The sequence below is a fragment of the Pimephales promelas genome, chromosome 20 (assembly GCF_988280905.1).
Source record: "Pimephales promelas chromosome 20, fPimPro1.hap1.1, whole genome shotgun sequence".
In the NCBI taxonomy this organism is placed as follows: Eukaryota; Metazoa; Chordata; class Actinopteri; order Cypriniformes; family Leuciscidae; genus Pimephales; species Pimephales promelas.
The window spans coordinates 22,243,514-22,270,153 of record NC_142788.1 but is presented as its reverse complement, the minus strand read 5'-3'; the positions used below and the strand labels follow the sequence as shown (position 1 = coordinate 22,270,153).

Below are 26,640 nucleotides of genomic sequence, written 5' to 3'. Positions count from 1 at the left end.
TGTTGACAGTAATGACCGCTCCGTGAGAAAGGACAAGAGCTACCACAGCAGAAGGTGGGGGCCATCAGTTGGCACTTAAAAGCAAAGGGTAAAGGAAGCTAAAAGGAAATCATTAGCAGGTCTGGGGATCCAGTCTCAGCGTGAATCAATTCATTTCAAATTGCCCTGTACATTTGTGAAGAAGCACCCCTGATATAATAAAGGCCTAATAGACACTGATCCAATTGTGTTAGGTTGGTCTCAGATTCCTACAAAACAATGGTTTCAGGAGAAGAGAGAGGGAGAAAGAGACCGTAGTTGACTTTCTATATTAATTAACCTCTATCATGAATGATTCCATGACACAGATGGATATCTAGGATGCTTTAAGCGATCCGAGTCGACTCTCTGAAATTGCAATGTGGGTTTCCTTGCAGTCAGATTCCTTTTTAACTCCTGAAGGGATTGATGCACAAAATTGTATTTTTAATCTTTGATAATTAGATCTTAAAATGCCCTTCTAATTATGACAACTTCTGCTTTAAATGACCTTTATTGAGGAGAGCACACCGGGTGTGCATGAGAAAGAAAGAGTTCATCTAAAACAGCTGTATGAAATCAATTCTTACTGATCAACTCCACACCCACACAACATAGACATTACATTTATCAATAAATCCTTTTTTTTTTTCTGCGGGAACACAAAAGAAAATATTTTGGAAAAAATTCCAAATGCAATGAAAGTCCACAGTGGTCCACGGGGAAGATATTTTCAGAAATATTTTCTTGGAAATTCATACCGGTTTGGAATGACATGAGGGTGAGTAAATGATGACAGAATTTTCATTTTTGGGTGAACTGTCCCTTTAAAATGTTCTGCTTCCTCCTTAACACCATCACAAAAATCTTAGCAGTCACTCCAACGGTCTTCAGCATAACTGCACGGTCTGTTTACGACTTTGAACTACTGAAAAAAGTGCATGAAAAGGGAATATCTCAGTCAGTTATGCCTTTACCCATCTTCCTTATGCAACCAAATCCAGTTTCAAAAGGTCACATTCGTGATAAATAGATCTATGCAAAAAGAGCCATTACTGATGACAAAGTAGAGCGACACACATTTTCCATGTGCTGCGAGTGGATTGAGCACAGAGAGCCGCGATTACAGCGCTGATATTCAAATCACGGTGCAGGCAATTTTTTATGAATGTTCTGAACTTTGACGACTTAAAGGTCACAACAAAGTTTACCACCAAAACAAAACAAAAAAACAATAAATACAATAGCAGAGAAAAAAAGACAGTAGAAAGTTTTGTAATATGATATACAGAGGTTTGAAAATAAGTACCAATGGACAAAATTGGGAATCCAGGACTTCCACACTTTCCACTAAAGAACTTTTAGTTGTTTTTTAAAGTTTGTTTTTGGTGACTGGATAAGGATTTTCACTTCATATAAATTATACGTTATTATCCGCTAGAATTAGGCATAACTAATAAAATAAATATTGGCTACAGAAATACCCATGATCTTAAAACTATATTTCCAGGAGGACTATTTATTTACAAGCCTGGAAAGTGCAATTATGAATAACCCTTATATTTCCAGGATTGTGGAAACCCTGTTAAACATCATTTGATATTAAATTCATGCATCAACAGCATGCTCTTTCACGTTCACAGGAAAGACAGGTATTGAAAAGTACAAAATTATAATAGTAAAATATTATAAATAAATAAATAAATAAAATGTAAACCGGACTGTTATTTAAGCCTAATGGAACATCACAGGTTTATGGTGGAAATGAATATACACATAGAGGTTTGCCAGCGACTTGCCTCACTCAGCCCAGGCTAATCTGTAACGCTAGGCTAACTAGTACTCAATACTTTCGATTACAGACCTGAAATATTTCCTCTTAACATGTAAATCAATAGAACACGGTAAAGCAGAGCATTTGCTGGAAACATTTCTGTTAATGTGGGGCAAATTTATCTTAATCGTTATTATTAACTGTTGGGAGATATGTCCAGCTTTCACATGTGATCATTTGTTTCCACTAATGAGAGAGCCAAAGTGTCTGTGGTGCCAGAATTACACATCCAATGCATTTTGCCGGCTCATTGAGGTGTTCCATTTAAGACCTACTTGTTCATATGGCTAACTCGGTGTGGTTTTAAAAGATTTTTGACCAAAAAAAGTAAATAAATAAATAAATAATAGTCATTTATTCTGATCTCTTCGGGGAGAGAAAAGGATGCTTAAAAAATGATAACAAATGTTACACTTATTTAAAAAAAAAAAAGGCATTAATCTTAAACTCTAAAGGTCAAATTAATCTTAAAAAAATGTTACTTTATTTTTTCAAACATTTTTTTTTTAATAAAAAAAATGTGTGAAATGTGTATGTATAATAGAGAAAGATGAAACTGTAGCCCTTAGACTCAACAGTGAGGGGAAAAAACTGTACTTAGCCCAGCTCACCGCAAATATTCCAGCAGTAATCCAGTAATGGATACTTCCTCAGCTCCTCAATTGGTCAAAATGTTTTCATACAATAATTTAATTCAGAAACACTTTTACAAAGCAAGAGTAATCAATTTTAATTAGTTGATTCCCCCCCCCCACACCCCCCCCAATTGTATAAAGTTTAATGTACTGCCATCGATCCTCTTTGTTCTTTAATGCAGTGCTGCTTTCCTGTAATTTGAGGCATTTTTTTCTCTACTTTTACAGTCAATGATGACATTCGGTGACAGGCCGTGCAAAATGTCTCCGAGTTGCAAATGAGCAGGGCGTAAACACACACACACACACACTCAATGCCAGTGTAATTCATAACAAAACCTGGTGGAAAAAAGCAAACATCCGATTTCAAGACAACCTACAGGAAACGGAGCATAAATTAATAGCAGCCTATCGTGACTTGGTGGCACATCCTAATAACACGTTGCGATCCGGCTCATAGATAAAGACAAAGGCGGTCTTAAACCCGACGCTGGATCCTTGTCCTTCATTTTCAGAGACACAACCACCCTTCACATCTAATTAGCTAATTGAAGCAAAATGAAAACAGCACCAATGGCAACAACGCCGCACTCATGTCCAAACCACACAAATGCAGGGTTTATGGAGAGGAAGGAAGAGCCTTCTTGTCATCTACGACTGCCATAATCCTGACGGGTGTCTTCCCTCTCCGCTACAGACGCCCACCTAGCACACACACACACACACACACAAAATCAAAGTGTACAATTGTGCCACCGTCTCTTACACTAAACTAGCTAACAGACGTATAGTACATTGACAATTAAAAGGGAAATGTGCTTGCTGGCGGTTAGTTGATTAGGCATAAGCACAATATGACACTGAGAGGGGACGGCCACGCCACCGGCAGACAGATTGTGACATTCCGGTGACATTATCATCTCACAACGGCTTGCATTGGATAGCTCGGGACGCCAATTGCACGTTGCGGATCAACAGTTTTGCGATCTTCAAAAAGGCGAAGAATTGGTGCTGTGACCCTCTTGCTCGGTGACCCTACTCTCAATTACTTAGGGTGGCGGAGATGGAAACAACTAGATGGAGAGCCAAAAAAATAAAGTGTTAAGTTAAGCAAAAACACGGTACGGGAGACACGGTTAGTAGAAGGAAGAAAAAAGGCAGAGAAGTTTAAAGAAGTGAGATTGAGACAAAGACAGGGCATCCTGGCCTCCCACGGGTCTGTGGGTGCATCTCAGAAGATGAATACCGCCATCTACTGCTTGCGAAGGGAAGTGCGGCACAGCGTGGCTTGTCCAAATAAACCGACAGGCCTCCCAGGCTGTGTGATAGTCAGAGCTGTCAAGAACGATTAGATGACAATGGAGCTCGCATTTAAAGAGATACTCAGACCACAGTCACGGTCACATGACTGAGAATAGTAAGTGTTTAATCCACCAATGAGATTAGGCCTCCTTCAGTGGCACAGCAAACCCCAATAAAAACAATTCAGGTTTGCAGTTTTAATTTAGTGCATCCAAACCAATGGGAACATTTTAATTACCATAGCTACTAAAATTGCTTTTCAAAAAAACGAGTTGGGTTTTGTTTTTCTTGCAAAATGGGTTTGGAAGGGGTAGAAAATAAAAGCGTAGCAGAGTGATTTATGCTTGTTGACTCATATGGAGAATTGCTGTTACTCAACTGAAGCCACAGAATCTGAGAAATGCTTGTGTGCGAGAATAATCGTGCATTTCTAAAGGATCAGCCAGAATGTACAGGTTTTACTGCATTATTGCCCAAAGCATGTCTGCGGTACGATGGTGCCACCCAGCCCTGTTCTCAAACCTGTGTATAAATCAGTTGGGTTTGCGTAAAAACTCTCTTGACCCTGCCTAGGCAACAATAACCATCAAAACACCAAAACACAATGGAACAAACGAGCAGGGATCCGAGTTCAAACAAGATTGACAGATCAGACTGGCTTTCATAGGGACGTTTCATATGTAGACACACCTCTTAAGAGATTGTTTAACCCAAAATGACAGAATTCTTCACCCTCATGTCATTCCAAACCTTTGTTTCTCCTGTGGAACACAAAAGACAAAATGTTTTTGTCCATACAATGACAGTCAATGGGGTACAAATCAAAACCCAAAAACTGAGCTATTTTTCGAAATATCTTCTTTTGTGTTCCACAGTGTGAGGGTGAGTAAAATAATTACAGAATTAACCATTTTGATTGAACTTTCTTTTTAAAAACAAAGTCATTACTAGTAAACACACGTGAATGGCTTTGTTGCAATATCGGATGCAATATGTGCTCAATACATATTGCTCTACGTGAGTCTTTGCTGTGGCCAGGGGTGACCCGCACTGGCTTTATGGGGCATGAGGATCCAGACGAGCGTGAGTGTGTGTGTGTGAGAGAGTGTGAGTCCTGCTCCAGTGTCACAGCATGGCGTGTTGGAGCCCAGGGGCTGCGCTGGCCACTCACTGACAGACACACACCTGCTCTGACATTTCCTGCCGACCTTGACTGAGAAAAACACATGACAATACCTCCCCGTTGAGTCCCACGGGACTGTCGGGACTCTCTCTTGCTCTCTTCCCAACTCCTTTAAAGGAATAGTTCACACAAAACTAAAATTCTGTCATCGTTTACTCACTTCTCATATCATTCCAATCTTGTATGACTCTTGTATGACAAGTAGACTAAAATGTACATCTTTAAAATGTATTTATATAACTGGGACAGAATCGTTGAGTCAGTTTTATAACATAAAACAAATAAATTCAGACAATTTTGTGATCTGATTTATAAAAAAAAGAAAAATTTAGTCACAAATCAGAAATTGTTACTTCGATATAAAGGTTTTAAAAGACAAACTCATGTTTTTTTTTTAACAGAACACATTTTATTAAAGCAGAATTCATAGATTAGTTTCACAAATACACTACCACTAAGTCAGTAAGATGTTAGTTTTTTAAATAAGTCTCTTACTGTAACCAATATTAATTTGATTAAAAATACAGTAAAAACAGTAATATTGTAAAATATTATTACAGTTTAAAATAACTTTCTATTTTTATATATTTTAAAATGCAATTAATTTTTTTTAAGCATCATTACTCCAGTTTTCAGTGTCACATGATCCTTCAGAAATCATTCTAATATGCTGATTTAGTTTTCAATAAACTATTTTTAAAAACTAAGGTTTAAAATAGCAGCCTATATTTGAAATAGAATCTTTATAACATAATAAATGTCTGTCACTTTTGATAAAATGTCCTTGCTGATTAATGCCAAATAAGTAAATGTAGTGAAATGTAATATATTTGTTCAAATGTAAAAAAAAAAAAAAATTGCAAAGCTTGAAATCTTCAGAAAATAGCCAGTACATTCTTTAAAATCTCTTCTTTTGTGATCCTAGCATGAAAGTCATACAGTTGAGACTAAATAAATGACAATTTTTAACAACGACCTGATCTTCAGCTAAAAGAAAATGCAGCAAAAATAGAGGAGCAAAGCAATGCATGTGATACATAACAGGAAGGTCTCTGAGGTTGCTGACAGCTCTCAACTCTCCCCCCACCTCTTTCACAACCAGCTACTCCGCAGAAATGGCCACTGCTGTTTAACAGCCAGCCCACCCAAAATGGTGACGTGCCACATTTAGCACCTATTCTGAGTGTTTAGGCCTGTCTGCCATTCTCTCGTTGTCACAACACTTACACAGCCCTCGGGCCACTGGTCCAGGTGTTTGACAGGGCTGCCAGCAGCTAACAGATACAAACGGGTTCCTGTTTCTCATCTGATTTCTAAGAATTGTTAATAATAATACAGAATTATTTGAAGATTGGGCTTCTGATGATATGCAAAGAGGAAAAAAGGTGGTTTGTCTGGATACATGCGAGTCCTCAGACGGGCAGTCGTACATTTTTGATTGTATGCACACCTGACTCAGTTGGAACGCCAAAGAGAATTCATCAACAAAACAGCACTTACTAGAGCCCAGAGGCAACTGCGATTTTATATAAGCAAGTTCAAGCAGCGCCTTTGCCCTTTTGAGACCTATAAAACACATAGTTAAAGGCCCTCGGAGGGGATTTACTCTGAGAGGAGCGAGTACGAATCTATAATACAGTCTCCAGCAGCCCCTAGTGCTCACAAACGGGGCGGCAACAGGTGCCTGCACACCCACATATCAAACACACACATATATACATATATAATATAACTTTTTTTCCAATTTCCTGTACGTTTATGGAGCTCACACACTACATAAGGCCTTTTACATGGCATACTGCAGCTCACTTGACTGATTCCTGATTGGCTTGTTAAAGCTGTAATCTACCAGCGCCACACAGAGAGAAACGAGAAGCCTATTAGCATCTTCTCTACATTATTTTTCATCAAACTGGTTAAAACTGACACGTATTAATTAATATCTATTACTCGTTTTTTTTTTCTCGTTTTTCTTTTTTTTTTCTTTGAGGGGGCAAGATGTTGGGTTTGAAGGGGGTGGGCAATTAGTTGAACAAAATAATCAAAACAGTGTTTCTGAACGAGCGCTGATAAATGTCCTGCACCATCCCATCTCAGAGAGCGAAGTGCAATATATTCTTGCAGTCACGTTCTATTAAACAGCTATTACAGTCGTGATAGAACTATTAGTCACTTCATTATTAATAACATTAATGTATTTACATTTTAGTGTACATGCCAGTTTTCCAGCAATAATTTATGAAGTCGACTTCAAATATTTCATAATGTTCCTCCATCTGAGCCTTTTTGAGCTCATTATTGATTGTGAAAACAGACTGAATTTTTATGTTCTCTCTCTGCCGACCTCACTCACTCCCTTAATGTATTGGCGAGGGGGCCTTTGCATTAAGAGACTGAAACAAAGTGCATTTACATCTGAAGCATAACTTCATAATTTACATTCCAACATTTATTAGAGGTGACAAATGAGTGTTTGGTCCACTCGCGCTTTTCCACAATACGGCACTTATTCAATCCGCATAAATTACAGCGAGGGATTGAGAGTGCTAGTGCAAATGATTCTATTACATTTACGTGTGCCCGCAGAGGTTATTCGAGGGGCGGGCGTCCCGTTTATGAACTAATCCATAAAGTGGCTACCTACAATAAGAATAAAAAGTGTGGAATAATGTATAAAAGGCTGTGCCGGCATGCCAGCTTGTGGGGAATCCTGTTAGAGCAGAGCAAAGAAGACGAGAATAGATTAGAGTGGAGTACACTAGAGAGAATTAGAGTAGCGAGAGCTGGAGTAAAGTAGACTAGATTAGAGTACACTGGACTGTAGAGTTAAGTGCACTGGAGTACAGTACAATGAATGAAGTAAAACAGACAAGACTAAATTAAACGATTGTACAGTAGACTAGATCTGACATTTTTTAGACTTGTTGATGACCCCCTTGTGAGCGACCTACTCACTAGAAAAATACGTTTTTTCTCTGCATTTATATTGTGTGAGAAAGTACAAAACTATAAAGATAATAAATTAAATTGCATTAATTGCCATTAAGAAAATAGTTAAAATATTATCTGGAAAAATAATTACACTTTAGCAAGCAGAATTAAATATTATCCACATTTTATTACATTTATTATAAAATCTAAAGAGTAAAAATATTTGTATTAATATTTATTTTATATCGTATAACACACACTGCGCTGAATACGGTTAACTCTCTAAATACACATTGTACTATTTTCTTTTACAAATTTTACATGGACCCGCTAACAGAGACTATGGTAACTTAGCAATGTTGCTATAATCCAGCATGTTTACATTTTGTATTTTTATACTGCTGTTCATTAACGTGCATTGTCTCTATTGCATAAGCAAACCAAAAAATATAAACGGCACCCCTGGACTAGACTAAACTACAGTCTGTAGAAAATAGTACACAACAGTAAAGGCCCTTGCGAAATTCGTGTCCGAAAGTTTTGCACGTTAAAAAATAAATACGACCTCATGTTATGTCAATCATGCTTGCACACTGCCTCCGAAACTTTCGTCCGTCATAAAAAATAAAAATAAATCGGGTTCGATTTTCTGCGTCTGCGAGCAGTTTGAATGGTGTTTTGACGATTCAGAGCCACCGAATCACGAATACGAAAAAACGCATACGAAAATTTCGGACTCAGTGTGCAATGGCCTTAAGACTACAATCCAGTTGAGTAGAGTACAATGGAGTGAACTTGGAAAAAGTAGACTACCCTATTGCACACTAAAGTCTTTTTTCTGGATAGGACGTAGAGGTTTATGGCGCTTTTCCACTACACAGTACCAGCTCAACTCAACTCGGCTCGCCTTTGTTTGGTTTTCCACTGTGTAAAAGTTGTACCTGTACCTGCTTTCGGGTACTTTTTTTAGTACCACCTCCGGCGAGGTTCTGAGCGAGCTAAGGCGAACTGAGCCAGTACTAAAATGTGACGTGAAAACAATGCCGACTGCTGATTGGTTAGAGAGAATCGTCACCATTCACTGCGTCATTGCACGCGCCAGATGGAGTATCCAGACTATCCCCACCATTCTTAAATATTTTGGCCAGAGATAGTTTCTAAACTTACTACTATTATTATGGCAACTCGGAAGAATACGCCATGGTCAAACGAGGAGTAGCAGACTTTCCTTTGTTTGGTTGCCAAAGAGAGGATCCAGTGAGAGCTTGATAGGGCAGAGAGGAACGAAAGGGGTCGCTATGACGACTGGGTACTATTTGTGGCGGTATTGTCTGCAATGGAAAACGGAGCGAAAAGCGAACCGAGTCGAGCTGGTACTGGTAATGGAAAAGCGCCATTAGACCATACCATGCACATCAACTGCCACATCAAAGGGTCCTCCATAAACCTTTCTGTCCTATTGGTAAGAGCTGTGTCCAACACGTGTCATTCAAATCAGGCCAAATTTTACATATTGTGGAAGAATATGAACATTTGCCAATGCCACATTGAAAAGCAGATCATAGCAAACCCTGTGCTCCAAACACAACTCTGGCCCAAAGTCTCAGTCGTGATTAAACAGCCTTGCCTCTTCCCATGTTAATATTCCAGCACCGATAACCACTATAAGTCAGCGTGTAATGTTAAATAATTATAGAGAGGAGCATTTCAGCAGTGTAGTTACAAATGCACCATGGGAATCCCTCCATTTAAACAAATAACGGGCGCTGCAGGGGAGTTGGCAGATGAATTAACAGCTAATAACTTACTGCGCAGGCAGATAAAGAACAGTCCCAATGTGTCAATTACATTGCATTTTTCTCTGATTTCAAGACTTCCAAACATAATCACGCACTTCAAAGAGGCACAACTAGGAAAATGTGGCTTTCCCAGTGCACAGAGGAGACTTTATTTTTTTTTTCCCCTTCTCCCTTATTCATTGGATCAAACGCTTCCAGAAATCAGAGGAACCGCTATAAAAACTGGGCATTTCCAGACGAAACGCTGGCTGCCGGTCGGTCCTCTCTCCTGACAGATCCTGGAAGTCAAAAACACAGGGCTTTAGTCCCACTCCTGTTCATTAAAATCACAGGGACAGGGCCCGCGAAGAGAAAGATGCTGACATATCAAAGGCTCTCTGTACCTGCATTACCATAGTCATTTACTTATTAAAGCAGAGATGTTTCCTGTCAATCAGGGGGCCATCATGTCTCCTCATTTGCAGCGGAAAAACTGGCATAATTGCTTCTTAGACTAATCAACACAACTTGGAGTAATTATGCCTTGAAAGTGACATTGGAGGGTGAGGGGGACGTGCGGGTGTGTGCGTTCAAGAGGGCTGACGGGGGAAGGCAGTCACTGATTCGACCTGATCGTCAGTCATATGGCGAGTCTCTCTCTTTCCATCACATGCTATACCTCTCTCCACCGCATCTGCTCCACTTCGTATCTACCGCCAAGGAGAACCTTCACATCAAACGGAAGTAATTACAAAGCGCAACCCAAACTGGTGTCACAGATCTCCTTCCATGCTCTTTAAAAACACGGCTACGCTATAATTAAAATCCTGTCATATTTCCATCATCGTGTCGGGCCAACATATAATGACACAGTTCAGCAGGCAACAGCAAACCTAGAAATTACAGATCTGTACTTGCAGTTCTGTTGGCATTAATATATTTGCAGAGATTTTACAAATTACGGGGCAAGTACGAATTATATTTTATTGATTTCAGGGTAATCAAAGAGTTCAATTAAAAACATGCCTTCAAAGTGGTTGGCAAAACACGGACATCAGAAGGAAAGTGCTGAAAATACACTGCGTTTCCATGCAGTGCGGCCAAAACCTCATCAGGTCACTGAGCAATGTGAAAGGAGGATAGTGTAACGTTAAACTGTGTCGTACAAAATTAATCTAGACACATGGGAAAGCAGCAGACGGGGAGAAATACGCACTGACAAACAGAGACGCACCTCATAAAAGAGGATTTAATTAAGGAACCTTGGAGAATTTAATGGTCTATAACCCACAATTTCCTAAATTCAAGACATTCTCAGTCATTTTGACAGGCCATAAAAGGACGTAAGATGAAGCAAGTGTATTTGGCTTGGAAAATCTTGGCTTTGAGAACAATATGACACAGATTGTAATGTTTAACAGGCTATGTCAACACAATTTCCTAACAAACAGTCTCTCTGCGGTCAAACTGAAGGCAAACTTTAATTATCAGCTTATACAGGCAAACACGAAACCATCATGGTGACTGATGAATGGCAAAGCCTTGTTCCGATGAAGGGGACAAATTCGAAGAAATGGACAAATAACCAGATATGCTGGTGACTCAGGCAGTTTTAATTGATTTCCGTGAGCTGATAGCTTTGACTCACCTGACAAATCTAATGAATCTTCCCACATGAGTGCCAAACAAACGAAATGCTGGATGTCACAGGACGTTAAGAAACTGGAGCTACTTGGAGACAAACGATAGAGACAAATGTAGCTCCTACAAGGATTTTAAAATTACATCTTGTGTATCATCTTGTGTATACAATATAATATGCTCATGCTTCTGCGGTTGTCATTCTAGAAAAAAACAACACCACAGTAATTATGATGGTGGCAAAATGGTTAACACAGAAAATCTAAATAAAATGTAAAAACTAAAGTGATATATCGATGTATATATATATATATATGTGTGTGTGTGTGTAAACAAGCTGTACATTTGTTTGAATTTGTGTATTATTTTTTCAGTTCATATCATTTGCATTTTCACAACTTGGTCTTTTCTTTTGGACTCCACTGTATATCAAAAGTTTTGGCACTGAAATTAATAGTGTGTTTGCTGCTTTAGTATTTATTTATTATTCTTTCATATACTGGTATACTGGAAAAGAGTGATAAACATTTCACAAATTTAAAGGCTTTGATAGGCAAAAACATTACATATCTGCAAAGAGTAATTTTTCTTACAGTGTTGGCCCTTCTTCATTCAACTCTGGATATCAGCTTCTGGTCCAAATCCTGACCGATTGTGATCCATTACTTATTTATTAGAGCTTGGAGTTGATCACAATTTGTGTACTTCTACTTGTCCACTCTCCTCTTGAGGATTGACCACTGATTAAGATCAGGAGAGTTGCCTGGCCACTTTCAAGTCAAGTGACGTGTTATCTATCCGCATTTTGAGCTTTCCGTGTGTATGTGTGTATGTCTACGCCGTTAAATATCAGAGCGAAACGAAGCAACATGTAGATCTACATCTGGGGAGCAATATTTTTTTTTTCCTAGGATGGCAGGGGAAGAACCATAAATGGTATTAACCCCAGTGACGGGTAGGTTTAGGGATGGAGTTGGGGTAGGTCATAGATTTATATACACAGTAATGTAACGTTAAGTCAACGGCGTTCATAAACACGCTGAAAAGCGATTATGCGTGTTGATAGCACGCCAAAAATGAAAATACGAATTGGTGTGTCATACAGTACATACGCCATTTCATGTCTGCAGGGCCAAAAAAAACAAACAAAAAAAAAAACTGTGAAATTTGGGTTTTTGTTATAAAATTTAAAAAAAATTGGCCAATGAGGCTTTTTTCAATTATTTAAAATATATCTGATCACTCCTGCACAATAATCTAGAAACAATGTGAATCAACCCCACAACAACTAAAGAAGCAAACTTTTTGCAAAACAGAATTTATGGTCACTGCCAAAACTTGACTGTACCGTGGTTAAACAGAGCGTAGTTGATCCGTGATCCTAAATACAGTTGGGTATGTCTTCAGTGAACGTAACCAGTTGAGAAAGAAATTGAATGTATATCATTATATTGGGTCAGACTCAGTGCATTAGGTCTTAATGCGACATCAGCCAATAAAAACCTGCTGTGACTGTTCACTAGCTTTTAATAATGTTTGAACTTTATTAGTTCAGCTAGTAGTTTTGCTGCGGTATCGAAGTATTTAAAATACTTTGACATGAGAAACATTAATAAAGCTGCAAGATTTGATATATCAGCAAAGAAGTCCTTTACAGAATGTAAATTAAAACTGAAAAAAGGAAAAGAAAAGAAAAAAGAAAAGAAATGGGCTTTTCATGTGGCCATAAATCTGCTGAATTTGGCCTCAGGGGGACCGGCTCCAGAAATCTGGTCCAATAGCACACAAGACCAAAACCACAATGTAAAGAAATCTGGGCGCCACTCGTCTTTATCTTCTCAGCCTTTTCAAAGAGAACCAGAAAAAAAAATACATAGACCAACATCAAAAAAACCTAACCATTTACAGTTATGGAAACTACTTTAAAAGAGGCTAAATAACACAATCACTCAGACTAGTGTCATAGAGGCAGGCCGAAAACTGACGATTCGAGAGAAGCCGTTTCACGGTTCAAACGCAAAACTGGGATTTCTGGTTTGTGTCATCCCTCAGTCATTTAATGAGCATTTCACAGCAGTAAACAAACACATTCAGTAGGGGACTTTGCAGATGGAGTTGTGAAATTATACACCGTGGGGCTTGAAGAGGAGGCCAGGTCTCATCTATTCACCTCTAATCTGGTAAATTGAGTCAAAAAGGCTGACTGAAACAGGAGAATGAGTCGAGCCAAAAGCTGTAAACACATTTTCCGAAGCCCCTGATCTGCAGACTTCAAGCATGCACAATAAATCTGACGTGAAATCATAATTATAAAAGCAATTAGCTGACCCTGTGCCGCTCGCCCTTGGACGTGACAGTGAAAATTCACACAGAGCCCCTCTAAGGCGGCTGGGACAAGGTTGGTGGGGGCGGAAAAGTGCAACACAGCAACAATAAAACCACAGGCCTTTGCTGTATCATTAAACACAAGCTCAAACAGCTCAGGATATGACAGTGTCAATTGCAACAACACAAAATAAACTTCCACATCTCACACAAACACATATTTTATCGGTAATTCCGACCTCAACCTATTTATCCATCTCCAAAATGCACATACTGTATGATCGGGATAATGGCGTACACCAGAACTGTGCAAGTGGGGTATCAACAAACGACCTGGATTTGTCAGCTAAATTATGATCTAACTAACAAGATATGTTTATTGTATTAAAGACCCCCTGAGTTGAAAATCAAGATTTTAATGCTGTTTATAGTGTCTATGTTGTGTTTTTATTATGCTACAAGACAAACCATGTGCAAATTCATGTCAACACCATTGCTGAGAATTTCTCCTTAAAACTGCAGCAAACTGTCACAAATATGTTGTAACCAATCCAGTCAATGTGCGGGGTAGGCTTTCGCATATCAGCATATCTATGGTGCAAAGCAGGGGAGTCTCAAGAGAAGCCAGGTTCTCAAGGTTTATTTTTCGGTTGATATGGAAAATCTGGTACATTTAGCAATATAACAGTTGAATTATGTATATGATGTATATTACAATATTATTATGATTAACTATATGCCTTTCTTCACTGACAATTTAACTTGTTCAAAGCGTTTCTATCTAAGGATGCTGATTTTTTAAAAAGGCAGACTGAGGTGCGAACGGGAACATGGTTTAACATTCGAAACACATTATTAACTGTTTGATAACAGTCAAGCAAAAAGCTAATCATATTAATTAGCGTTATGTGTTATACGCTGACACATACAGTCAGCATAATGACACATAACTGTGTGTGATACATAAAACAAAGTACAGTTATGATACATAGACTTTGTAGATGACCTTGTATAATTCACTCTTCCACTTCTTCTGAATCAGTTTCTGGTTCAAACATATGGCTAAACAACACCACTATTTCCATTTGCCATAGTGCAATATTCACTATACAGTAAAGTTGACCAAGTGGATCAGGTTGTCTGAGCTTGAGTGATTGAGTGGGGGCGGGGTGAATTTGCATATTCATATGACCATGTATATTAAATGAAGCAAGGGTTTATAGTTACAGGCTATTTTAAGGCATAACAAATTTATTTGGTGATCAAAAATGAGTTTAAAAGGATAAAATTAGGGGGACTTTAATATTGTTTAACATTTAATTTATCAATAATATGCAATTTATACACAACCATTCAAAAGTGTGGTGTCTGGAAGATATATTTTATGTTTTTAAAAGAACGAATTCAACGAAGTCTCACAAAGGCTGCATTTATTTGCTGAAAAATATACAATAAAAACTGTAAAGCTAGGTTGAACTCTTGGTTTGGAACACCATGAGGGTGAGTCATTATGAGGGTGAGAAATCATGATATGATTTCATTTTTGGGTGAACTAACCCTTCAACTATTTTTGATATGAAACCGTCTCGGCTTTCAAACTCTGTAAATTTTATTATGAAATTCAAATAATAAATGCCGCTTTGACTGCTCTGGAAAATATGTTCTACCAACGTGAGCTGCTTCAATCAACCCAGCCAGATCCTCAAGGCAATCTCTCAGGAAAGAGAGACCCCTCATTGGCCCGCTCATCGGCACCTAGTGACCATCATCCCCAACAATCATGAAATATCTCCGTGGCCTGTGCCCCCATGCCAACCATAACTCTCCTTTACTGCAGACAGCTCCAATAAAGGATTACAATTACAATTAAAGTAATGAGCAAAGGGGAGGAAAAAAGAGAAAAGTCCAAGGATGGATCCCCAGACAAATTAAATTGCAGCACAGTTTGAAAGTGAGCACAGAGTAAGTCTTTTGGGTTATTACTGGCTAACCACCCCTCATTCCCTCAATAATTAACTTTCAAGTTTCATAATCAGGAACTGCAGAATTGAAACAAAAGTGAAATGCTGTCCCAAAATGTAAACAGCGGACCATGGACCATGAATATAAATGAACGCTCCTGGTAGGTCACCGATACTTTCTGCTATTGGTTCTTTGACACGGATCCCTGCGAGGTGGAAGCTCATTCTCAAAACCAACATTTGAGCAACAGATGTCTCCATGCCTAGAGGGCAAGCAAGGTGCATGATATTACGAAAATAATGGTATAATTAAGACAGAGCGCCGAGTCAACGCAATGGTCATTGCCAGAGGCTATAATGTCAACACTGGCATCTCGTCAGGCAGACCCCAATTCCTCAGCTTTGGGGATGCTGTCTCTTTTTTCCAGCGTAGTTGTGACAGCAGAGGAGCTCCGGAAATTCAGAGACTGCCGAGCCAAAACAGATCACTTCAAAGCGCCTTATTTAACGCTTGCTAAATTTTTCATCACAGTTGCTTAATATCCTGGGGAAGGGGAGCTTTTGAAGTTGCGGCGAGACCGGGATGTTCTTCTAACAACTTTCCTTTTTTTTCCTCCCCCCTCCTTTCACCTCCTCCCTCTGCTCCTGCATCCCTCGCTCTTTCCACGGGAGGCCAGTGATATTTGGGGCGCACAGTGGAGCCCCAGCGGGCAGGGAAGGGATGGGAGAGCATCCCATGGAGCCGGCAGTTACCATGCCAACACGCTGAGCGTTACAGTCACAGGCGGTGGATCGCAGAAGGGTACCGCAAAACACCACTGGAGGGAAAGATATTTAACCTTTCACACACCTTTGAGGCAAAAGCCAACCGCAAAAGACTAAAAGGCAAACGAGAGAGCTGACAAACATGGATTCTGTGAGTCAAACAGCACTGGATCTCTGACAGCCTGAGGTGATATTTAACTCCACCAATCATGAATATGGTTAAATCTTTTACTGCTGCATTAAAATTCAGATATGTTATTCAGTTGGGAATTTATAGGCATTCTATGATGTAATAAACGCAAAGGCTGATTTGCCTATACTTTGTCAGGTGTAGACTGAAGACAGAGAATGGAGGAATAGACAAAGCATGGGAACATGAAAAGAAAGAGGAGAAGAGAAAAGAGAAAAAGGCAGGGAAAAGGTGTGTGGAATGGAAAGGCAAAAGGGAAGGGGAAAAGAAAGGATAGAAAATTATAGTAAAAAAATGTAGAGGAAAAGAAAAAAATGGAAAAGGCAAAGAACAGAGAGTTAAAAAGAAAAGGGAAAGAGTAGAATTTAAAGAAAAGGAAAAAGAGAGAAAAGGGAAATGTAAACATAAAAAGGATAAGAAAAGAAAGAAGGAAATTAAAGTGTAAAAAATGATGTAAAGGAACACAAGGGTACAGGACAAATGACACTGAAATTTAAGTAAAAATGTCAAGAAAACAACACAAGTATTTATGAGTAAATAGATGAAAATGAAAAAAAGGAGAGGACCAAAATGAGAAGAAAGGAAAGAAAAGTGAGTGGGTGGTTAAAAAGAATCTGAAATCAAGTACTGCGCAGTGTGTGTGTAGTGTGTGGTAGCGGGACAGGCCAGGAAGCACAACCCCTGGAGGCAAGAGCTCAACCCTGAGCACGACTGGTACTGGGTTTGAGTGACAGCGCAGGTCCAAACCTGTTCTGGCTCAGACTCCAGCCAGAGTTGCCTGCCACCGAGGAGCGAGGGCCGCCCATCCGGCGAGGTGAGTCAGAACCTGTTAACATGACTGGTGTCCCCAGCCTGACACCCCGGCACTCGCGCCCAAAGCCTCCCTCCAGCCCTGCCACTACTCCCCTTCCGCTCATCCACATCAAATCCTTTCAGACACAGATTTCAATTATTCACCCCATCCAAATAATGCCTTGTGACATGAATTATCCAGAGCTGTAATAATCCACTTAACTGGGAAAGAGCAGCTCATCAAAAAGAGAAAAGCAGAGGAAAAAAAGGGGGACTTGTCAAGCAGTTAGAAAGCCAAGAAGCCTTAATAATCAGCATTTTTCCCCGCTGTTAAGGACAGTGCTTTGAGCATGGCTAGATATCATTCATAGCAGAAAATCACATCACACAAAACCGAACAATACACAGCCTAATTGTCCAATGATAGTAAATGTGCCATAGATAATCCAAGAACTTCCTAGTTTAAGAGAAAGAAAGAGAGCAGTTCCGCTGCTGAGAAGCACACTATGGGGATTGGTGAGGATTATTCGCATTCACAAAACTACCTACTAGTAAGTCATCTACGAATAAATGGTCAAATGTTTTAAAAGTAAATAATCCATTACAATATTGTATTACTCCCCCAAAAATAAACTAGTTGTGATACTTAGTTACTTTTAATGAAATTACTGCATTAAGTTGCTTTGACGTTACTTTTTCTCACCTGTGCTGGGCTTTCTTGTTCGTGTTTAAATACATTTGTGACATATGTAAAGGCCCTTTGACTTCAAAAGTGACAGCTGCTGGATTGCAGAAGAATAGGATACAGGAGAAGTTCACAAATACTTCACAAATAAAAACAAAACAAAATGAAACACAAATGTGATGTTTATCTAAAGCAGGGGTTCTCAACTCCAGTCCTCGCGACCCACTGCTCTGCATATTGTGTATGTCTCCCTTACTTAACACACCTGATTCAGATCCTCAGCTCGTTAAGATAGACTCTACGGCTATCCTAACAAGCTGAGGATCTGAATCAGGTGTGTTAAATAAGGGAGACATACACAATATGCAGAGCAGTGGGTCGCGAGGACTGGAGTTGAGAACCCCTGATCTAAAGTCATTTTTGCTTATTAGTATGGTTGAATTGGATCATTGTAGGTCACCAGCAAATTACGATTTATCTCAACATGGGGACAAGAGACAATGGGGTCAATACATGGGAAAACAAAATACACTTTTTAAAAAAAGATTCATCTGTTTCTGTTTTTTGTCCAATTGTATTCTAGGTATATGGTAATAATACTAATGGTAATGTAAAACAATTATATATATATATATAAAAACTTTCTTTCAACAAAACTCTAGAGAATAATGGGTGCAGGTACGCAGGACTTGTGAAACTCACCAGCGCTTCTCTTGGAGCCGTGTCTTCCCTGGCTGGAGCAGCATTCTGAAAGAAACAAGCCTTGTGTTACAGCGCCACCTAGTGGGAGAGTTTATGACTACATGTGATTCTAGTAACTAACAGTACAGCACAGTTCTTGACTCCACACCTCTAAAAGGCCTTTACATGGTAAAACTATAATCATGAATAATCCCTCACCAGAAATGTACAGTAATGTTCAAAAGTTTGGGGTCAGTAAAATGTTGCCTATTTAAAAAGATGAAAATTCTACATTTACTCAGCATTAAATTGATCAAAAGTGACAGCAACATATAAAATGTTACAAAAAAAGACATCTACTTCAAATACCTAAAAATGCCATAAAATTAATCTATCAATCTATCATATTATCATAATAAAATCTATCATGATTTCCATAAAAAATATGACCACTGACAACCCGTTCAATTCAACAATTTACTCATGGAGCCGCATTAAGATGTCCATTTCTCTGGGATTGTACCATATGGGGCCTTTAAAATGAAGATACCAAAAGAAAAGCTTATTAAGAACCAGAACCTAAAGGGATATTTAAAGGATATTAACTTCAGGCAAAAAACACAACCATTTTTGAACTGTCTCCATTGGCATATAATGCAACAAAGATTGATAAAGTGAAGAGATCTAACTAATAGACCAACTAATTTCTGTGTAATAAAATAATGCTGCCATCTTTCTAGTCATATTTAACCCACTGTAATTTCAGCTCTAAATCTCAGGTAAAAAAAAAAAAAAATGGCATTTTGATCCCCTCTACAAAATAGTGGATTACTCAGTAAATATGCATCCATAACATTTAATATAGCTTTCTTCTTCATTTATGTGTTTCTTTAACCATGCAGACAAAATATTATCAAAATCAAAAAATGTTGTTGGGGACCTCTGGTTGAAAATTCGTATCCTATTCTTAATTCTGAGACATTAAATTTGCATTACAACATAATTTAGTTAAAGGGATACCCCAATGAACACATTATTACGACAATATATGGTTTATGTGTGTTTTTAGGCCACCTTAGGAAATGTTGATAACAATAATAATGCAGTGCTAATGACCATAGCCTTTATTACAGTGTATAAAGTATGTGTACTTTTGTGAAAAATCCATGATGACTTAATGCACACTTGTGTAAAATTGGCATTAGGAAAACATAAGGGAAAATATTTACAAATAATAGGCTAAGTTATTGTCCAGCATTGTATTTGCTATCTTATCCAATTAAAAGCAAGAAATAAAAGCTGTCAATTTCTGGTTTAAAAAAAATGGTATGGTGAAATGATGGTTACGCCCCTGTTGTGACCCGTGTCTATTTTCAGGGTCAATGACCCCTGACTGAACATAACAAATAAAAGGTGATAACTGTCCCCAAGGAGCTTAATTTTAACGGATCCAAACACTGATCTGCCGTGAAATCTCCTGAATGCACTATTCTCTGTGGCCTGCACCTGTCACACACACATCTGTCTAACTGCATGGGATGACAGTGAGCAGGACGCTAGCAAACCAGCTAAAACTTTTTCCAAAACAACATGGGACAGCTAGATTATGAGTAAATCAATAATTAAAACGTGACAAACTGTGCGTTTGCTATGCAGGTCCACGGCCGAACAAGCAAAATACAAGTTGCTAACTGGCGAAATTTCATCAACTACCTGATTTTGTTGGTCAGGTTGGTCCGAGGATGCCATCTTCTCAGAGCTACTAGCCAGGAAGCTAACGAAGCTAACGGTTCAGCTGTGCTCCATTGCTTTAGTCTGAACCAATGCCATTCTTCTCTCAATGGCTCTGGTCTGAACTAGTGATTCGAAGTTCGAATCTCTCTGGTCAGTTCTTTTGAACAGTTCGTTTTAAAGAACCAGTTCAAAGTGATTTATGAAGAGTTCAGTCGGATTTTAGAAGTCGGTTCAATTGACTCATTTAAAAGATTCTAATCAAAAGAACGATTCGTTCACATCACTGTACTATTCCATAGACATATACACTAGACCTCACCTGGGGGTTCTAAGCATGCGTCAAAACCGCCGCCATCTTGGAACAGGGGTCTTGTCATAGGAAGTAGCTAGGTAACGCTGCTATCTCTGCCTTTACTTCGAATTCATTAATGGTGGCGGACTTTTGTGCAGCATATGAAGTTCACGGATGAAATCTGAACTAGGAAGAATGTTTAAAAAAAAAAATTAAATTTTTTTTTCTTTCTGGAATCAATGATAAATACATGTCTGACTGTTGGAACAAACCAAAAAAACAAGAAAAATCGCATTTATGATGATTTATGGTGATTTTATTTGCGTTAGACCTGTGTCTACTACATTGACGCTGATGCATTAAAGTGGAGGGGCTCCCCTGTTTCAAGATGGCGGCTCTATTGACGCATTCGTTCTAATGAACTGCCGTATCCAAGGTGAGGTCTAGTGTATATGTCTATGGTACTATTCTATCAGCACATTTCAAAACACGGAAGCAGAATATGTCAAATGGTGACAATATTAAGTTAGGTGTTATGGGATTTATGAGTTTTCAGACTCAAAAATATCACCCAAGAAGAAAGTGTGAGGGATTGAAGATAGATACTACATTATGAACTCTGAACTTTGACTATAATTATGGCAGAATTAAAAGTATGTAAAGTGTGTAACATTAGCCGACAGAAGTGTTATGGGCTGGCTGTAACCTCTCTGGATCAACTCAAATTGAAAGGTGGGTTTGAAAATGAATGAGTTCGCTTCACCCTGAATTCAGGTGGAAGTTTATATGCATTCTTTTAAGCAGCACTAAATTACGCCGTTAAAAAACGTATCATATGCAGAAATAAACAACTTTTAATTTAGGCAAATTGATTTATATAGCGTGTTTTCAATATTAAATATTCTATTTTTTTGAGTTTCAACTGTATATGAAAAAAATATTATTTATTTAAATACTTTTTAAAAATCGAAGTTTTCAGGATCGTTTTTTTGTTGTTGTTGTTGTTTTTTCTCTCCCATCCCTAAAAATATTAGTCATATAGCACAACTGTTATATGACAACAACAAAATCCCATATGTACATCAGTTCCTAATATATCTCATTGTCTGTTAATTTCTATGATTTTTTATTGGATTGTTATATTTCTACTGTTTTATTCATATTACACCCATGACTGTGTCCAAATAACCCAATTTATTATGCACCATGAAAATAGCCAAAGAAGCTGGCATGGGTTTAAAAAACAAGCAATCAGTCAAACAAAGTACGCCACTGTTCATTCATCCTGTGCTCAATTTGTCATTTGACACATTCTCCTCATCTCTCACAGGGAGTGAGGCTCTAGGGTTTAGTCCCAGTGCAACAGTCTCAGTGGTCTTAGAAGAAGATGGGACCATCGTAGAAGACGAAGCTTACTTCCTGTGTCTGCCAGCAAATACAAAATTCATGCTGTTGCATGCCGATGAAATATGGTTGCATACTCATCAAAGTGAGATATAGCCTATTCCAGGATATTTTTATTACTATTTGTCCAGCTCATCATTACTAATCTAAACTGATTATGATTTGTCTAGTTGATGGAGGCACAGCACAGCCTTGCAGAGGGTCTGCTAATCTGGAGACAGATGGAAAGGACGATGTTGATGGGTTTGAATCTTGGCGCAGTTTGGCAGAGCAGCTCAGACAGGACTTGGCCAGTATTATCCTTATGTCCGAGGCAAATTTACAGGTCTGATTGATTTTGGGTTTTTACTTTGCCACATAAAGACCTCTACCCTTTATATGTATGTTTATTTTGTGTAAATAGCCATTGTTTTACTGTGGTTTTCAGAGAATAATTGTATAAAATGTGTTACAGAGTTTGATTGAGGTGCCATGCTCTGATCTGGCTGCGGGGTTGAACTTCTCACAGCAGAAAACCAAGGTCCTACAGGACACGCTGCAGAGAATGCTGGACCGCAGGGAAGAAGAGAGACAGTCCAAAGAGTTACTGAGGCTCTATTTGAAAGCCATGGAGCGAGAAGGCGCCTTGGACCCACAAGAAGAAAGTAGGAATATGTTTAAAGATGCCATATTATGATCATCATATTTAGTTTTGGGGGTTTACTAGAATAGGTTTTCATGCTTAAATGGTCAAAAATATGTTTTTTTTTTTACATATCCACTTTGACACCATTAGGCCAAACCGTTCTCATTGTGTAACTGTTCCATTCCGTGTGGTTTCATTTTGCACCGTGGGGCTGATAATGGCCGCTCTTTGGATTGTAATTTAAATGCATCAGTCTTTGCCTTGGTAATGCAAGAGTTTGTTAACATACGGTATAAGATGTAAATATCGAGGACATTATGGAGGATGATCGGATATTTCTTTGAATTTTATTATTAACTTGCGGTAACTTCACTCAAATAGCATGCTTGGACAGCTACAGGGAAACTGGCTGCCAGGCAACAGGCAAGTGACCATTCCTGAGTGATAATGTCACTACACGCATTTTACCGACTGCTTCAGAAATGTCACACACTTACCATAACGCAAGTTTCTAAACACTACTAATGCAACTCTACCAGGCCTCGCCTCCTTTTTTATAATTATTTACCCAAGGCATGAGGAATATGAGGACTATTGTGATGTGTATCTTCTTGAAAGAAAACTCAAGGCTACAATGGAGGCGTTTCAGGAATTTCAGAAACAGTGCTCACAGATTAAGAGAATAACTCACTATGGAATGGATTAGACTTTGTGCTTTGTAACTTTGCAGACATGTTTCATGTTCAAACATTACACACTAAAGAAAGTAGAAAATAGGTCTAAAAATAGGTCATCTTTAAAGCAAATATTCTAGATACCAGGAATTTATGAAAGATCCCTAAGTTAACTGTGACATCATGTTATTTACTGTGTTGCTTTGACTCTGCTGCCACTAGATGGTGTCGCAGAGCTATATCTAAATATTGTGCCAGTTCATTCAAGTTCATTTCATTGGTGGAATGAAGAAAAGTAGCAGCTTGGATGATCAACAGGTTATCTGTTTTTGTGACAGCCCTAATCTTTCCAGCGTTTTCGGGATGTTAACCACTGTCATTGCTGCAGGCGCTAAACTAGATGAGACAGATGGGGTGCAGGTGGAGGCCGCAGCAGGGTTCAACTCCACAACGCTAATGGTTCTGAAGGACAAAAAATACCCAGAGACCAGACTGTCCAATGAGGAGCTACAGGTATGATATCCAACCACAACAGTGTTGTAAGATCTCTCAAATTAAAGTCTGCATGAAACAAAAGTTGTGATTAGTCTTTACTTTCCTATTGTGACATATCTGAGTGAAACGGGAATTGATTGGATGGTTGGGGTTTGCTATTGCTGTAATGTCATGTGAGTGATGGGTTGTCCCACCTCACGCCAGTAAACACATTATAGATTATAAGGGTACATTCATTTAAAAAAAGTAATGATGTGCACAGATAAATCATTTAAAATAAATACTCCAATATCCAATTCTCCATAAAAAATAATAAATAGTGATTTTAAGCAAAAAAAGCAAACATTTATAATTTTTTATACACTAGAGAATCACAATCCATTCTGCTTCTGTAATCTGACATATTTGAGTGTAACATGATATTCAACTGAAATGAAATTGAAGGTAGGTTTTGATTTTTGTCCATTGGGAATTGATTGAATTGTGAAAATTAGGCATTACATACTTCAGGGTCAATTTTGATGTCATAAAATAAAAAAAAATAAAAAAAAATTGTACTTTCAGTCATACGGTATATCAGTAGGGGGCACTCACTCTTTTCAGTGGTGTGAATGAATGCAAGACGGGAGTATATCTGCAAACAGTTTAATTTAAAGAGAAATACATATTACTTATATTAATTCATTCATATTAATAAAAATAATTATGATTTTGTGTGTTTGGTAAATTAAGATGACTAATTTAGTATGATGGTCTCATATATGGATATATTTGTTTATGCAGATGGTGGTGAGGCAGGGAGTGGAGGTCATGATGGAGGTGTTGTGCTGGGACAGTGAAAGGGCATCAGCGCTGGTCCAGGCATGCGAAAGTGAGCTCAGTAAACGCCTAAAGCGAGTTCAAGCCCTGCAATCCATCAGTGCTCAAAACCAGTCCACTTCACAACCACAAGCTGAGAGAGAGACCCGAGCTAAACGCAGAAAAAAACAAACGCACTGACAATATAACACATTTTTTTCTAGTCTAAATTCTTGGAATACTTCATTACATTTCATGTTAAAAATAAAACAATTTTTAGATACGGATTTATTTTGATAATAGTATATTGTATGTTGTTTGGTGATAACAATCCTAAATTTTAAAGTTAAATCTAATGTTAATAATTCTTTCAAAAGGGAGTTAAATTCATTATTGATGGTTCCAAATAAAACATGTCCAATCTTAATTTCATCATCTGTAATATATGCTGGCAGACATGGCATTTTAATATGATACTGTTAAGTGAAGGAATATATTACATTGGTATTGCAAGGTTCACTAAATGTGTCAAATTTGAAATGTTAGCAATTAAGCTCATGGGGTGCTTATTTTGTTGAGGTACTGTTCACAACATTACTTGAAACGTCAAATGATGTCAAATACTCGTATTAGATTAATACAAATATTTTGACATTTAGTTTTGGGCATGAATATAAATTGTATCATCGAGTTCCATAATGATTAAAAAAATATTTCAGCTTGTCAGAGAGCATTGAGAATGGTAATGCTTGTGGATAAAATTTCCATTTGAAAAACTAATGAAGAGACCTGCTAGTCTGTTCCTATTCCCCAAGAATGTCTTGTTAAAAGCATCTTTTTCCATGCTGATGTAGTCCTACCTTGCGTTGTAATGAGCGTATGTAAGCTGTGATTGGTGTCGGGCAGGGTTGTGAAGCCAGTCGGACAGTCTTGTGCTGTTTTGTGGCTGTGATGTTGTACTTTTGATTCAAATGTTTGAATTCTGGCCATTGTTAGACTATGCTAGTGATCAGAATATCAATTCGAATATCAATTCAACAGAGATATAGAGATGCTCCTGTGGAATTCATTAGACTGGTATGTATGCAGACACCAAGTGAACTGTTATTATTGGGTTATAGTCTACTGTTCTAGTCTTGAAACATTTAACATATAATTTCCTCGGTAATCAGAATAAAGACGAGACTGTTGCAAAATCATGTCTTATTTTTACCTTATATTTTTGACAACCTTCCTATTTGTGTGGTAATTATAATGCTAAGTCTTCATCTGTTGGTCTTTATAATGTGCAAATGACGTATTCGAAACTAAGCAGCCCGATTAAATGCTCTTTTTAAGGAACCTTTTTATTAGCTGCCTCTGATTGTTGGTATAATGTCAGTGTGTCGATCAATGTGTGACACTGCACACCCTGCCCTCACATTACTGAACACTGACCACCTGAAGAAAGCAAATCAACTGTGAATTATGTACTATCTACCAGACAAGCGTGACCACAGCTTCAACTGGGGTCTGTTGTTGCATGATGGATTGGCTGTGTCATGCAGGGCACAACCGCAGTGCATTGATCATTCACTGAATCTTGCTAGCATACTGTGATTAATAGGCTGAAGAATATGTTAAGTCTAGAAAAAGCAAGATATCAAATGAGACTTTAAGTAATATATATATATATAAGATCCAGCCACGGCCCGTTGACATTTGATAGAATGTCCATCAAACATGGATATTTTTAGAAAGGACTTAAAGACTGATTTATTTCATCAAGCTTTTGCCGTTTGATTAGAATTTCTGGGTGAGTATAGCAACTGTGAGTGATTTGAGGTTTGATTCTCTAGGTGTCATGTCTTGATGTAATTTTATGTTTCTGTGTATTTTATAGATATCAATTATTTGT

General features: G+C 38.2%; 2 protein-coding genes across 2 annotated transcripts in view; one reads left to right on the top strand and one right to left on the bottom strand.

Moving 5' to 3' along the window:
• The window catches only part of pex14 (peroxisomal biogenesis factor 14), a 59,938-nt gene extending 39,388 nt beyond the window's left edge, over positions 1–20,550 (bottom strand). The window contains exons 1-2 of the mRNA XM_039651992.2: positions 20,435–20,550; positions 18,743–18,787 (exon numbers count right to left, since the gene is read on the bottom strand). Coding sequence (XP_039507926.2) covers positions 18,743–18,787; positions 20,435–20,470 — 81 coding nt within the window. The 5' untranslated portion in view covers positions 20,471–20,550. The remainder of the gene's footprint in view (positions 1–18,742; positions 18,788–20,434) is intronic.
• Positions 20,551–21,245: 695 nt separating this feature from the next.
• dffa (DNA fragmentation factor subunit alpha) lies at positions 21,246–26,084 on the top strand. The gene is made up of 6 exons (XM_039651995.2): positions 21,246–21,479; positions 22,078–22,236; positions 22,322–22,476; positions 22,606–22,795; positions 23,839–23,963; positions 24,729–26,084. Exons 1-6 carry the CDS (start codon positions 21,386–21,388, stop codon positions 24,942–24,944), a joined length of 939 nt encoding a protein of 312 aa, XP_039507929.2. The 5' UTR covers positions 21,246–21,385; the 3' UTR covers positions 24,945–26,084.
• Positions 26,085–26,640: the final 556 nt, after the last annotated feature.

Excerpts from the sequence above, each read along its gene's own strand:
- dffa (XM_039651995.2), top strand. The coding sequence starts at position 21,386 with ATGGCAGAATTAAAAGTATGTAAAGTGTGTAACATTAGCCGACAGAAG. Across the intron at positions 21,480-22,077 it reads GGATCAACTCAAATTGAAAG|GGAGTGAGGCTCTAGGGTTT; the intron begins GTGGGTTTGAAA and ends CATCTCTCACAG. Across the intron at positions 23,964-24,728 it reads TGTCCAATGAGGAGCTACAG|ATGGTGGTGAGGCAGGGAGT; the intron begins GTATGATATCCA and ends TTGTTTATGCAG.